Source organism: Xiphophorus hellerii, chromosome 20 (assembly GCF_003331165.1).
Source record: "Xiphophorus hellerii strain 12219 chromosome 20, Xiphophorus_hellerii-4.1, whole genome shotgun sequence".
NCBI classification, from domain to species: Eukaryota; Metazoa; Chordata; class Actinopteri; order Cyprinodontiformes; family Poeciliidae; genus Xiphophorus; species Xiphophorus hellerii.
This window is the reverse complement of record NC_045691.1, coordinates 8,510,665-8,526,623: the sequence shown is the minus strand read 5'-3', so window position 1 is coordinate 8,526,623 and position 15,959 is coordinate 8,510,665. Positions and strand designations below refer to the sequence as shown.

At 35.1% G+C, this 15,959-nt stretch overlaps 1 protein-coding gene across 8 annotated transcripts in view; it reads left to right on the top strand.

The window, feature by feature from the left end:
- Positions 1-15,959, top strand: part of arhgef10la (Rho guanine nucleotide exchange factor (GEF) 10-like a) — a 128,121-nt gene that overhangs the window by 7,198 nt on the left and 104,964 nt on the right. For all 8 annotated transcript variants that reach the window (XM_032549486.1, XM_032549489.1, XM_032549488.1 and 5 more), the window contains 3 exons: positions 2,624-2,890; positions 6,064-6,091; positions 15,277-15,422. In XM_032549486.1, coding sequence (XP_032405377.1) covers positions 2,626-2,890; positions 6,064-6,091; positions 15,277-15,422 — 439 coding nt within the window. In that variant the 5' untranslated portion in view covers positions 2,624-2,625. The remainder of the gene's footprint in view (positions 1-2,623; positions 2,891-6,063; positions 6,092-15,276; positions 15,423-15,959) is intronic.

The window sequence follows — 15,959 nt, the reverse complement described above, 5'->3', positions numbered from 1 at the left end:
TTCACAAATGTGACCTTACAGTTTTTAGATGGATCTATTCTTCAGACATAACTGTCTATTAATACTATTAATAAGAGCATTCCTCACCCCAAACAATAATTTTGTTTTAGTTACTTTGTTTTTCTTTAATTCTCCTGTCCCTCTTAAAATAACAGTCAGAGGCGGTGCTGGCTCCCCACTTTGGGAGTGACTCCGTTGAACGTTTGTGATGTGGCTCTGTTGCTACGAGAAATCGTACAATCAGATGTCTCATTGAATCATCCAGCTAACATAGTGAAATTAGTTATTATTAAGATTTTATAACATAAAGCTTGAACAATGTGACATGTGCAAGTTCTTTATGATTGTTGAAATTGCACAGAGTGTGCTGACCACGTCCATTAACGTTCCTCAAAGAGGAAAGCAGATGCTACATTCTGAAGTGGTAAATTAACATGCACTGAAAAGCATACTCATCATAGACAAAAGCCACTTTGAAAAATCACAAAAGAACTGTTGGTCAAGATTTAATACCTCCAGGTATTATCTATACCAATGCATATATTTGACATCTCACCACTCATTACTGAAAACACATTGAGGGAGTTTTCTTTGTTCTATGTAGGTCAGAACGCAATGGGGCAGTATTGCAGTATTGCTTTTCTTCATGGGGCAGTATTTTTCAAACTGCCCCATGAAAAATACCTATTTTAATTTATAACAACAGAACTGCTTTCTACAGCTACAAAGAATAATTCAAGATTAAGATTTGGAAGGATTCACAGTACAGTGGTGAACATTGTTACATTGTTCTGTCAATTAATGAAAATTCACTTGTAGCCAACAAGTTTTCATTACAAAACACATTTAAAGGGCAATTTTCAACTTTATTATGTAAATAAAATCCATGCTATTAGGTATGGCATAGTTCCTCAATTGCTAATGCTGAAATAAAACTTTTAAATGGGATGCAATTGTCATATAAAAAGTATTAATATCACTTTCCCATATAGGTGTGTGGGAAGTTGGCAATAAGGAGCAAAGACATTTATGTATTTAGTATTTGTTTGAATTCTACATCAACTGTGTAAATTGTGAATAACTCTCTGCACTGAACTTCTTAGTTTTAAATCCCAAAAGTGCCATCCTACATCCAAGTACATAAACAACTTAATGTTGAATCTTGGTTAATACATTTTCATAGTAGCCAAACAGAATTTCCAAAACATCAAGGAAGTTTTTGGCATGTTTTCACTGATAAGATAAAATCTCCCTCCAAGGTAATTGGGGTCTACAACTTTAGAGAACTTGTGTTGGTTGTTGGGAGTATCTTAATTAATCTATAGCTCTGCCTTTTCTTGACTTTGTAATTAAGCACCCAGTTTCTCAAATGTCTATATGTTACTACTGTGCTTGAATTTCAATTCATGCCTTATTTCTCCGCATTAGTTTGAAATATAAATTACTTTTGCTACTTTTTAATAATAAGTCATTTATATATTTTCTTTGAAAAGTTGTTTTTTTAACAGTCAGTTCTGCATGAACTGAAGGACCTTTTGTTAAGGGTAGATTAAGTGCTAAAAGTACATTTCGGTTCAGTGCTGTTCTGTACAACAGAGATTTTTTTTTATCTCTAATTTATTTTTTATGCGGCTGTTTAGTTAAGCAGCTTTGGCATGTTTACAGAGATAAGAGCACATTCCATTCTTCCAGACTATTTACCTTTTTACTGTGCCTTAAATAACACGAGTGGGAGCTATGGGTATCTGATTTATGTCTCCATGTTAATTCACATTAGGTGAATCTGCAGGTTGCAGGTTATAATGTGGTCTTAATATTTTTTTTTCTCCTTCAGAAATCAGATTTATTGGCCATGTCTGTATACACAAACAAGGAATTTGACTTAGGTTTCACATGCTAACAGCTTGTGAAACAGCCAATACAGACAATAAATATAAATTTTATGAGATATTTTAAAAAAGACCTGAAAGAGCAGTATATAAATGTTTGTATGTACAGAAAATATTTTCTTTTTCTTCTTCTAAAATAGGTTGATATTGTATAAATATGCTCCTTATGGATGCACAAAAATACAATTCTGAGCCATTTTGTTTTTAAGTTTACAAAATTCAAATCACAGCTAATTCGGATTTTAAAGTACCAAATATTTATGACTGAAATTCGTGCCCATATATTTGATATACACATTTTGCACATAAATATTCTTTGCACTTTGTTTTGAGCTTTAAGCTCAGTAGAAATCATATCACATCCTAGAATAATACTTAATTTTCTGCTTAGTTTAAAACTCCTTCATCAAATTACCTGCAACTTTTTTTCTTTTATTAGTGTTTGTAACACTTCACTTTATAAATAAAACAACATCTACCAATGTATCCATCAAAACTTACTATCTACCAGTGTGACTGTACATATTATAATACTTTTTAGATAAAAATATTAGCAGATTGGTGCATGTTCATTTAAAAAGTAGACATAATGTACTATATGATATTTTCATACAAATGCTATGCTGAAATGATCCGTTTGTTGCTGTTTTACAATGATTTTAATTTTAAATGTGTTGTAAAAGATCTACCTGCTAACTAATTTTTAACATACTTGATATTGACTCTCTCTGCAGTAATGTCGTCTGCGATATCTCACCAACCACCAAAAGATGATGAAGAGGAGGATGATGAAGAGCAAGGGGAAGAGTTTATGTTTGATGACAGCACAGATGAGGAAAAAGCTCAGGAAGACGTCACCTCGGAATGTATTACACCTGTCTGTGTGCCAAAAAATGACAACAACGAGGCATCAGGTGCTGTAGCTACAGACTGCACACAGCATTTTAAACATCCATCTCCTGCTGGACCAGAGAGCATTGTGGCTTCAATTCCCACCACTGGTAACTCATTTTCAGACTGTTCTATTTAAACTGAAGCTAAATAAATCTTCACCACTCATTCTTAGAGATGATTAAATGCTTAGTCTGCTGTAGCAGTGGATTATACATCTTTTTCAGTATGGTTCATCTTAAAAGTTAGTTGCTGAACCTGCACAAGTAGCTGATGGTGCATGCTAGTCTCAATGTTAAGGTCTTTTACACACACAATACGACAAGTCTTTATCAGGTCTCATAGAATTTATAGTCACCAAAGATAGTAATTAACATTTAAATCCATCTTTGCAAAAATAAAATAAAATTTTAACATGACAGGAGTTATTTTATCACCTCATGAAGAAGTTACCGAGTTTGGTTCATTGTACTTAAAGTAGTTAAAAAAGGCTATTGAGCTAATCTGCCCTGTAAAGCTATTACTGAATCTCCTTTGGTTTTTGAATTTCACACATGCATCTATTGTTTGTAAAAAGTAAAAGACAAAAATAAAAAAAGACATAATTACCAATTTGCAGATAGAAATTAAATGTGATGTTGCAGTATGTATCCATTATGTTATGCTTTTCCTTAGCTTGTTGTTCAGCATTGATGTGTCAGCCCCATTTTCATTCTTTGTCAGTGAATCTGATTACCTCAGATTCAGCTATTCTAACCAATGTAAATCTAACAAAAACTGTGCCAAGACTAAATAACATCTTGCATAATAAAAGAAAACAGAAAATGCATACCAACATGTTCTCTTCAAATTTCATTTACACACTGAAAAAAGGCACCTCATCTAATGTTTCTAATGTTTAGATTTATATTACCGGTACTAAGATGATGGTTGCAAGTGAAATATAATAGTGGACCTTGAAAATAACAACAAAAAAAGACAATAGAAAAGATCTGCACAAATGATTTTATTGTACCATCTGATACAGCCCATGTCAGACAGAATAAGCTTCTGTGAGCTAATTAGAGATGTCTCAATCAACACATTGGATCCCCATTACAGATTTTGTGTCTGCCAAATTTGTCTCAATGTAAGAATTAATTTTCTGAAAATGCAAATTACATTAAAGTAATTTATGTATTAAAATGTGTATGATCTTAACACCACAGTAGTGGTTCCCATTGGCTTGGGGACTCTGCTAGGAGTCATGCTGCACTAAATGTGGAGCTTTGAGAAAATCTTTAGAAATATCTTTAAATTACAGGTTGGGTATTAACATATTAATTCCATTATTTTAATAACATATGCTGTCAAAATACATCTGAATTGTAGTATAATGAGCTTTTTTGACTTTTCTGTCCTTTTCCATTGGTCCTTTAAGTGCTGAAGTGTACACTTACACATGTTTTGTGGGTTAGAAGTTGAAAACTTTGAATCGCTGCAGTATTCTCAAAGTATTTTTTCACTTTCAAAATGGGTTAAAATGCAATTACTAATCATGATTGTTTTTTTAATTAAGAATTTATGATTTTAAATAGTCATTCATATTTACCTCTGAGACATTTACAACATTCTATCATATTTTTAAAGAAATTTTTAATTGTTTATTTTTGCAGATGTAAACTGGGATGTTTAAAAACATGTTTATTACATTGAGCATAATATTATTTAACTGTTGATCTAGTAATGACATAGTAACATAAACTTGAGCTGAAGTGTGTTCTGTGACCTCAGTACTGATGCAACACAAAACGTCTGAAACTTGACTGATTTCCTATCTAAGATTTTTACAGTGAGATTGTATGTGTACATGTATGTATTCACTTCAGTGTTTAGAACACTAGCAGTAATGGTACTGATAATGATAATGACACATTATTTATTTATTATGACCTCATTAAGAATCAAAAATGTTGCTTAATAATCATTTGATATGTTTTGAAATCAAATTTTCACACAACTTAATTTTGATTAAGGCTGGAAATTGATTAGGGGTCAGGGAAAAATAAATAGCTACCAAATAGAAATATGAAGAATGTTCACTGGAGATTAACTCAGGAGAGTTCATAAAAAAATCCAGTATGGGTGGACAAAGAGTTTTTTCAGGGTCTTCAAGTTATCAAAGATGACCTCCACCTCTGTTAGGCTGCAAAAGAGGATTAAAAATAAATGTGAAGTGAAGGGAAAAAATGCAACTTAGTTATGCATAAAGGTGGAAAAAAATCCACTATATAATTTCCCTCCACTTGAGAAGGAGTTCCACAGTTAATTAAACACTGTCTAGTCTTCAGAAGTGTAAATCATTTTGAGACAAGGCAGTTATAGTTGCTGTAATTAGCCAAAACCCACAAGTCCATCCCTTTAACTTCTACAGTGCCATCTAGCTGTTTATGAACAGGATAAATAAGCACATACATTGCATCAGTGCTGTAGCTCCTGTTGGATAAATTTGCTTAGAAATGTAGAACTTAATAATTCTTATGTAATATGATCGATTTTGTGTTGTAATGAATGTATTTTATGTGGTTTTAAGCTCCACTTAATTGGATTTGATTGTTGCCTGAGGCAGTCAGCATTAGAGAGAAGAGCTAACTTTCCCCTTAATTGGATGAAGTTATGTATAAGTATGATATATTTACCACATGGAGAATGGTGCCAAACAGGTGCTGCTAATTACACGGCCAGATAAAGCAGGGGATTTAGGTCTTGAAGAGGTTCTGTTGGACAAAGTGAAGCGATTAGGGCTTAATTAAAATGCTTTTCTACCACATCTATGTGTGGTAATCCGTTAAGTGGGCTGCTGAGATGCACGGGGGAGTTCTGGGCGATGATAATAATGTGTTTCGGAGGCCTGTTATACAACCTAGGAGTGAGAGTGGCTGGGGATTCCGATCACCACCTCATCAGATGACACGAGTTTACTTGATTGGATCCAACAGAAATCGATGAGAGCATTTGTTGAACAAAACCTGTTTTGTTCAACATTTGCAGTGGGAGTGCTCAACAACCAGACAAAGTGGAGGCTCTAATGCAAAAGCTGTAAATCAACTTCATACTTGGATAACTCCCAAAACAGATTTTTTTTTCTCTTATCACAATATTAGTTCAAGATCCATCACATATTTGGACCTACAATGTTTTGATATTAAAAATATATGTATTTACAATAAAAAAGCTTGCCCTATGTTTCATTTATTGGTTATAGTTTGTCTCATGGTTGCTGATTTTTCTTTTTTTTTTGTAGATGTTCCAGCCGCTGAGTCACCAAACGAGTAAGTTGCATTTGACTTTTATTGCATCATGGAGAAAACAACTAAAGGGTGGTGCATAAACGTAACTTGATACGGCAGCACAACACTTTTATGTCAGTATTCCAGAGATAATGTCATGCTCCCCCTCTTTCTAAACATACCACAGTGGGTGGGAGACAGTATGATGTTATGCTACAGTATTTAACTGCCAGATGGTATGTCATGTACAAAGTGATGATGTAATGGAATATTTGGGGGAAATCACAAGATTGTGTGATATTGCATGCAGTATTAAAGATCAGCTTTATTTATGTTTACAAAGCGTGAAGGTTAATCAGTTCAACTGTGTTTTAATTCATTGGCCACAGAAAATAAAATTAGTTGGTCGAGCTCTTCAACTGCAGACACATTCTGACAAAGATGCAATACAACAGATCACACATAATTAAACCATTAAGATTAGAGTTAAGAGTTCAGAAACAATACACCACTGCTCTTCATTATTATCAAATGAATAACAAAAACATCTAGTGTCACTCTAAGATCTCGTTTTAGTTTTTTCTAGAAGACAAGCCAAGCAGAAACACTTTTTGACTCAGTAACAAACAAGTTTAACATTCAGTGCATGTCTGGATGTAGCCTTATTTTTTTTGCAGGTGTTCCATTTATTGGTGATAGTGCTGATGACCCTGTAACCACAACAGTCTGAGTTGCATCTTGCAAAACATAAACAGCTGTCCATATAAACTATTAAGGTCAAAGCCCTTCTGAAAAGCACAGAAAACCACAAAGTGCACAGAGTAGCCAGTGTCGGCTGATAATGAGGCAGCAGCAGTAAGATTAAGTAGTCCACTGCCTACTGAATGAATTTAGTTGGAGGCTGTACACACTGCATCATCAAAACTATACAGGGAGACTGGCAGTCAAATTTGTCATTTTCTACATTTTCTTGTTTTTAAAAAAGTTTACTTTGTAAGCAGTTGTGTGAAAGTTGTAAGCAGTAATGTTAAACTGCTTGGGAAAGAGGCCTTCATTGATTATGGTAAGATAAGATGAGATAATTGATTTGTCCTCCATGGAATAAATCTGTCTTAGAAAAGAGTACAAGACTGCAGTCAATCAAATTTAAAACACACTAATGCACAATGTTAATGTGCAAAGGAAAGCACTGACTTCAAAGTGCATTTAAACAAACATACAGTCAAGCCCTGGATTTTAGCATGGGCTTACCGGGCCCAGGGCCCCTGCATTTTGAGGTCCCTGAAAGATTTTTCAGGGACCTCAATTTTTGTGAATGAATAAGGTCAGAATGCCTTAATTTTATCACTGGCGAAGAGGATTTTGGTGGCATTGTTGAAACCCCACCATATACATACAGTATATATGTATATATATATATATATAGCTGTTATATATATATATATATATATATATATATATATATATATATATATATACAGTACAGACCAAAAGTTTGGACACACCTTCTCATTGAATTCAATTAGAAAGTGTGTCCAAACTTTTGGTCTGTACTGTATATATATAGATAGATAGATATATATAGATATATCTATATATAGATATCTATCTATATCTATATACTGTAGATATCTATCTATATATAGATATATACAGTATATCTATATCTATCTACTGTATATACATATATATATATCTAAATAATATTTATTTATTTATTTATTATATATAGTGTGTGCATGTTAATGTGCAACTATATAACCATGATTAAGCATGGCCCGCACTATGGCTCAAGCCCAGGGGCCCACACCCTCCTAAATCCGGCCCTGCAGACAGTGCCCGTACATGAATGTCAGTTCAATTGTGTAAGACAGTTTTTAAAAAAACTTGTCTTACTTCAGATGTAACTATGAATTTAGTCATAATGCATATTAGATCTGTTGTAAGAGTCAGTTGGACTTAAGTCAGACTATGACAAGGTCACTCTAAAACCTTCTTTTTTATTACTGCTTTTAAGCCATTGGTGGATTTGCTTTGCTTTAGATCAGTATCCAGCTACGTAACCCAAGTGTCCTTGAGGATGAAGTCACGAGCTGATGGTCGTACATTCTCCTTGCTCTGGTTGACAGCAGAATTTATAAGTGTGTTGTTGATTCCTTCTTGAAGTCATTTTTGTAGGCTGGTCATTACTGGGAAGGTTCACTGCTGTTCCATGTTATTGTCATTTCTACATAATCCTCTTTGGTAGTTCCCTTCTGTTTAAAAGGTTTTTATAAATAGTTCTACAACCTTTTTTCTAGACTGATTATTGTTAATGACTTAATTTCTGACCTGTCATATTAATTTCTATTGATTGGAGGATAATTTGTTTTAACCTCGATGTTGTCAGGCAGGTTCTGGGTGTTGCTGGTGAAACTGAGCCAAGACATTTAGTTAATCTAAGTAAATCCATAATTTAGCAATACAAGCATTATATTTCCACACAGGTAAGTTGGTTTAAATAGCTATTTCTCCTCAATAGCAAACATAACTTCCAAATATTAGCTTTTATGCAAGTTGTCTTCGACTGAAATTGAACTCTGTTTGATCTGAAACATTTAAATATGACTAGAGAAGCAAAAAAAGAAAAACAAACATTGTATGATTTGGACAAATGTTTTTATGTGTAATTTTATTACACTTTAACTACTATAACCTGCAACACAGTTTTCTCTCGTATGTGCTTTAGTTATTGAAATAGAAATAAAAGGGTCAAAATCTGAAGTAGCAGGTCACACCTCAAAGGAAACTGAAAATTGTCATGGATCAAGAAAACCCTTCTTGTTGCATCTCTAGACTTATTTGGTCCTTTTGATTGGCTGCAATGAAGCAACTTGGCATTTTAGGGCAAAACATAGCTGTTGACATCTTTGTAGCAGTCCACTGTCTCTTTATTTTCTGTGTGAATGGTGCTCATTGTTTGGCTACTCATGGGCCCTATATCTATGCTAGTTTTGCAGTCCATGTTTTATTTATATATTATTTAAAGGTTTTTCACATCAGAAGTTTTATGAATTTATCTGCTTAAATAGACAATAATTTTACAGTTTGGGAGAAATATAATAAAAATGTCCAGACAGTTTTTCCCCCCAAAGTACGACAGTACACACTCAGTTGAAAACTAAATTAAATGCATTTAGACATTTATGTTAATACATCCATTTGTGCATGTCATTCTGTGCAGTGGGTACATTTTTATACCGCTGCATACTGAAATCTTGACAGTGATGTGCAAGCAGGTTATAAACTGGGACATTCTGTCTAGAAGGAACAGATTTCTTTTTAGAGTTCTACTCAGTCAGTGCTTTGAGCTGTATGAATAAAATTCCATCAGTCTTTATCATATTTAGGTCGTTAAAGATCGCTTAAAAGCCCACACAAAGTGTAAACCTCACAGGTTCAAAACACGGTCTTTGGCTGATTAGAAATCCTTTCATGGCTGCCTTTTTGACAGTATGAGTGACAGCTCCATCAGCCTCCTATGAGCACCGCTTCAAGGTGTGTTTTGTTGTGTAATTCAAAGCTTATTTCAGGCTGCCCTGCAAACTGAGGGAAGGGCTAATCAGCCCTTTAAGCTGAAAACACCTGCAGTACCATTAAGAAGCAGATGTGTCAAAATGTAGTGTCATGAAACATAAAGTAACTGCAATAATCTGTAGCTCTGAGACCAGATTTTCTGATAATTTAGGTATGATGTATACAATGCTGATAAGTTAAGCATTTATTTGTGATGTAAAATCCAATCTTGCCAAGATACTCAGAAAGGTGCAATAATAGCAGCAAACAGTCTGTCAGTCTTATGCAACATCTAAAATATTTTATTATTTCAACTCTTACTCACTGTTTTTGTATCTAAACATTTGTGGGAGTATCACCTTACTCTTGTGTCCATATTCAGCATCTGTCTTGTTTCTGCTTATCCATATCCCACACGCAGATTCATTCACACATACTCTTACATACTTTTTAGACTTATTTAAATTTTATCATGCTATAACCAAAATGCCAAGACAATTGATTAGGATTTTATGCTGTGTAGCAGAGCACAATTGTGAAGTGGAAAGGAGAGCAATACTTGTTTTTCAAAATTTTTTACACATAAATCTGGGTAGGGAAGTCTGCACACATGTTAAGCCTCATTGAGCCGATACTACTCATTACCAGCTATTGCAGCAAAAGCAGCCTCAGGTCTTTTGGATTTTCACATCTGTGGATGAACTTTTGAAAGCTAGTAGTAACCAACTCTGAGCTGCTGTTTGATGTATTTCCGTAATTCATATTTCTTTGTTGTAAATGTATGCCTCATACACCACAATGCTTCAGGCTTAGTTTTAACTGTTGCTGGCACCTTATGCTTTATTTCCATTTCTAGTTATTGTATATATAATGTTGTAGCTTGTCTGTGCCCTTCCTAGACTGTACACGGACTGGGTGGATGTAAGCAAGTGACTTTAAGAGATTAATAGTTAAATGTTTACTGACCTGATTTGACATCGATAGATTGATATTTTTACCCATTGCTGTTTGGAAAATAGTTAAAAATTAGACTGGATGTGCATTAAATTTAAGTCTTTCCCAAAATAGTACTTCAGTTATACTAGCTGGAGTGATGTAGCTCCAAATGAAAACAAGTTAAAGAAAGTATTAAAGGAAGTAAGGAAGTATAAACACTTATTTTTCTGCTGTCAAAAACAGCACCATTAATGGTTTTAAGGAGAAGATGTGAGAAATAGTTCAGAGTGGTCTGAATAATTTTGAAATACACTGTTGAAATATTAAACTTTAGTAATATATACACAGCATTACCTTTATAACACATATTATTTTGTAAGTCTCAGTGGGGTCCTGAACAATCTTTGTCATTCCCTATCCAAATACTTTTTTTTATTTAAAAAGAAAAAAGACCATTTGAACTTTTCTCCCAATTAGAAATAGATTTTCTCCAAAGAATGCAATCTGTCTGTCTACTGGCTAAAAAGATGTATAACTGATCTAAAATGACCTCACATATAACATTACTTCATATCACCTTGTTGTGAAAAAAAAATACACTTATAAAAGGTTGTATAGCTTCCAGCCCTAGAGACGCAGTAAATGATCATGTGATAGTTTATTGATTCTTAAAAGGGAACGGGCTTTTTACCTTCCTGGCTCTGTGGGGGGAGGAGTGAAAGGGGTCAGCAGTCAAAGTCACCTAAAGAACAGCAGCCCGGGAGCTGACTGACTGATGTTCTCTTTCTAAAGAATATTTTATCTTGAACTTAAGAAGCTTTTATATTTGATTGCCCCAAGCAAACTGAATCATATCAGCCCACGTAAAGCAATATTAAACAAACTTAAAAAAAAAAAAGAATTCTAGCCATGAAGACTCTCTTTTTAGACTGTGCTTTGTATGCTATGTATGTTTACTTATTTTGATCAAGCTAAGAGAATGCAGGATCAAGAAAAAAACAAAAAAAACATGGCATAAATCTTATTAAATTTATTGCTCTGCAGTTTTTAGGGCCAATTTGATGAAAACATGCAGGGGCCCTAAATTACATTATTTTGATTATGCCTCCCCCACCCCACTCCCCATCTATGCTCAGAGGAAGTGTGCTCAGAAACCTCTACTCATAGCTGACTTCAGGGTTTGTGTTTCTGGCCTTTCCTGTGCTGAAAGGACTGAGCCGTATTTATACGCAGGTGTTAACCTGTCGTTGTGTGTGAATATTTCTGCTGAGTGTATATTCAAATCTCTGAATGGCTGGATATGTGTGTACTCAAGTATGTGTGTGTGTGTACGTGTGTTTGTGCATGTAATAAAGCCACCATGAGGTCTTGGTAATTCCTCACACAGGGAGATTTCTGCTGAGTGCACATTTCCACTTTGGGTTTTCAATAGAGTGGCCTTTTAAAGGAGAGCTACCAATAGCACTTTCCACAATCTAGGGGTTAAGTCTGTCAGCACACTCCCAAGATCTGTCAGCAGTTTTAGAACAATACTGCCAAAATTTCTTTTGGGATATTTTTTTCCCATTACAGAAATATGGGATTTTCTTTTGAATTTGCAAAGGTAGCAACTTAGTTACTTATTGGCTCAAGGAAGCTTTATCCAACTGTGAGATTTGTATGTGTGCCGATGTCCGATTCCTTCGGCTTCACTTTTTATATCGTTTTAATTTCATTTTCAATAAACACACTGAACTCAGCCGAGCGCACCGACAAGATGAAGACTAAATAAACCATGAAAATATGGCATCTCTCTTTCACTTGTTTGACCTTGGAGAGCAGAAGTTGTATGTTTTTATTCAAGCTTTATTTTTTCACAAAAATTATTTCTTTTTGTAAGGAAACTCATCTTTAGTGCTTCACAGAAAACTTTTTTTCACAGCTCCTTTATTTAACATATAACCTTGCTGCCTTAGTTAGCAGAACTTTTAAAGCTAAAATAAATAAGCAAAACTGCAGATGCTTTAGAAGTATAATAAGGTGCAGCAAAATAAATATCCCGGGTGCTAAATAAATGGAATTTGTCATGTCTTGACGATGTTTAGCAGTGGAGCTGTGTGCATTGTGGAAACGGTTCAATAAGAAGGGGCGGCAGATGTTTATGGAGCAGATTTATGACCCGAGAACAAACAGAGCTCTAATACGGTCAGCACATTGCTTGTGCAGGTTTACAGAAACAGCTGTTCCCAGGAGGGGGCGCTAAAACAGGTAAAGCCCCAGTGTTCTTCCTGAAGGGAATGGAAACAGATGGAAGTGTGAGATTTGCATTCAAACAGCTCCCACTTAAGGCTGTGCTCTTCCCTGGGCTGTGTCATTTGCATTAAAAAATGATTTCCCCTCCCCACTCTCCTTGAGCTACATGACTCACTACAAGTTGTAGGCTCAGATAAGTTGTGAAGGCGTGCGCAAATATACACCCGGATCAATGGCGAAGCTGCTAAAATCACTCAAACCTGATGTGAATGTGTGCAGTCAGCCAGAGGATTTGTGTATCAGCATTGTTCTCTTTTTTCACACAGGCAATTTTAATGACAGGAGATCAGTTTATCGCAAGACTTGTGCTGGCAAATGGTTCTTTTTTGTTTTTTGCAATGGCGGAGATGAGTCTTATCATTTAGATGGAGATGAATTTTTCTGCTCCAGGGTAATACTGAGCTCTCTATGGAAGCTTGACACCACTGCAACACTAAATGACTGCTATCACTGTCTCTCATGTGATTTGCTGGCAGAGCATTACATCTACAGTACATTTAGGTATGAGGAAAAGGTAAACACAGTGAGAATTGCTTTAATGTACAAAGATGTCAATGTTGTACTTCTGAAAACATTGAACAATTTTTGTTAATCAGTGTCTGCATGCATGATTACTGTTCCATTTGACAGCACTTGTTGAATCCAAACATAAGCACACATCAGTCTGTTTAATGAGGTACTGATGGGGTGATCTTTTGAACTCTGACACTGGTGGAGAGCATGCTGGATACATGAAATCAGTGAATGAAAATGCATCTTACTTTTGTGCCAATGGCATCATCACTTTCTCACACATGTGACAATATAGAATACACAGTTTAAACCAAGATGAGCATAACATTATATGATTTTTCTTTTCTTGGATAATTACAAAAATTTTGTTTGTGTTGTACTCAGAAACAGATGCTAAATGTGAAATCAGGAAAACTACAGATTTTGTGTTCTTCTAGAGCTCTAATGTACATTATAATATACATCTATGAAATTGAAGATTATTTTTAAAATGTCCAGAGTTTGGCCAAAAAACAAAGAGAAAAACAAAACATATTTTATAATTAATTCTTGTGCACAGTTTTTTTTCTATCAGTGTGAGGTGTGCTTTTTGTTCTGATCCCAAAATGAAAAGTATGCAAAGTTTTTTGCTGTGTTCCAAATTATGGCACTTCTAAGTAGATGTTTACCTCATAAGTCTTTATCTTTGTTTTCCAATTCTGCTGCTGCAGGCTTAGCAAGTGTTGTTCTGATGTTGCAAAGAGGGGCAGATTTAATTAGTTTAGATGGGTCTCTCCTATATGCAGGATGTTGTCATATTATCAGTCATGTGGGGGAGGATGAAAACTCACTGGCAGCTCAAACACAGTCACAGTGATTGCTGTGTCAACAAGATTTTCCCCTGTGATGTTGTGCAGTCTGCTTCATTCAAAATAACAGCAGTGAAAAAGCAAACTGCTGCCATGACAGATAATGATTTGACAGCACACCGGAACAAGTTAATTTAAGTGTAACCTTTCCATGAGACTATTTACACACTGTCTCTTGGGCTATTCTTAGTACTGGTATTTCAATAGTTTTCTGGTCATTGTCGTATGTAGTACAGTATCTGGTCGTTTTCAAGGATTTTCTTTTTCTCCTTTTTAATTTTTAACCTAGTTTACTGATGTATATTGTTCAATTATTTTAAAAGTTTGCAAATAACTTTTTTTTTTGTTTCAGAACATTTTTACTAGCAGTGTTGCTAAACTACAGTTTATTTCAACTTTTCTGATCAAATCTATGAAAAACACAAAAGATAACAGAGTTTGACACATAGAACGGTATTTTCCCTAGCAGTGTTTCCAAAACTCCCAAATGGAAACTACTACCTTTCAAATGAAATTCCATGATAAATGTGAGAGAAAAAAAAAAGAAACATTTTAACTCTTGATCTGATTTTGTTTTTGCTGTGTTAAAATAAACACCTCAATATTTATGGGATTGTGTAGTCCAGAAACATTCAGTTTTATATATAGTAGATAACTTGTGTACTGTAATTTTTAAAACTGCACATCATGAACTGGTGCCAAAAGCTGCAGTGGCCATGTTTGTATTTTTTGCCAGATGCCATGTTTTATTTCCTTCTACAATGCTAAAAGATAAAAGGAACAAAGCAGAAAGGCTGCTGTGGAGGAAAAAATGGACAGTTTCCAACAAAGGGTTAGACATATGGTCCTATTTCCACTGAACAAAAATAGATCCTCTTAAAGACATCTTTATCATTTGCAAGTAGCAATACGTGTTCCGTAAGACTTTAGGGAGTATGCTTTTACATGCTTGGATTGCAAACAACTATTCGACCCCCATCAACAAGCACTTAGCCTCCCCTTCCTCTCTGTGAAATTAACTTGTAATGAGGCACGCAGCACTCAGTGTTGGTTTAACTGTGCTAATGTTTGGGTACCTTCCAGGGTCTCAGCAGCACCAGCAGCAGCCGAGCCCAGTGCATCAGATCGTTGTTTGGGAGAGGAGCTTCCTGTGGTGCCGCTGTCTGATTCAGGAGATCCCAGCAAAGAAACTGTTCAGCAAAGCTCTGACTCGAGGGACATCTCTGAAGGTACCAAACAAAATTATACTGACACTGAAATGATGTACCTTATATTGCAGTTAAAGGGTTTAATATCAGGCCAGAAAGATTAAGCCTACTGTAAGCTTGCCCTGGGATTCAGGCTCATTCCACTCATGTATTATAGTGTTCGCACTGTGGACAGATCTGATGGAAAACCAATTGGACCTCCAGAGATGCGTAAACAATACTGTGGCCACACCATATAGAAACTGGCAGTGAAAATTGTGCACCAGTTGGCAATACACATTGCATGGTCCAACTTTGATCAAAGCTGGCAACAACACCACATTATACATCTGGGGTCAGTGTGTAACTGCAGTTGATTACTGCAGTGAAAAAAACATGAATATCATAAACACATATATAGGAATACACATCAACACAGCAAACAATGACTCAAACACACCTGTGTTCTGTTGGGATTTGATTTCTGTGGAGACATGACATGAATACAATTAATTTAGGATGAGGATCAATAGAGATCCATTTCCATGGGGAAAATTGCTTTTGGATTTTGACTCAGTC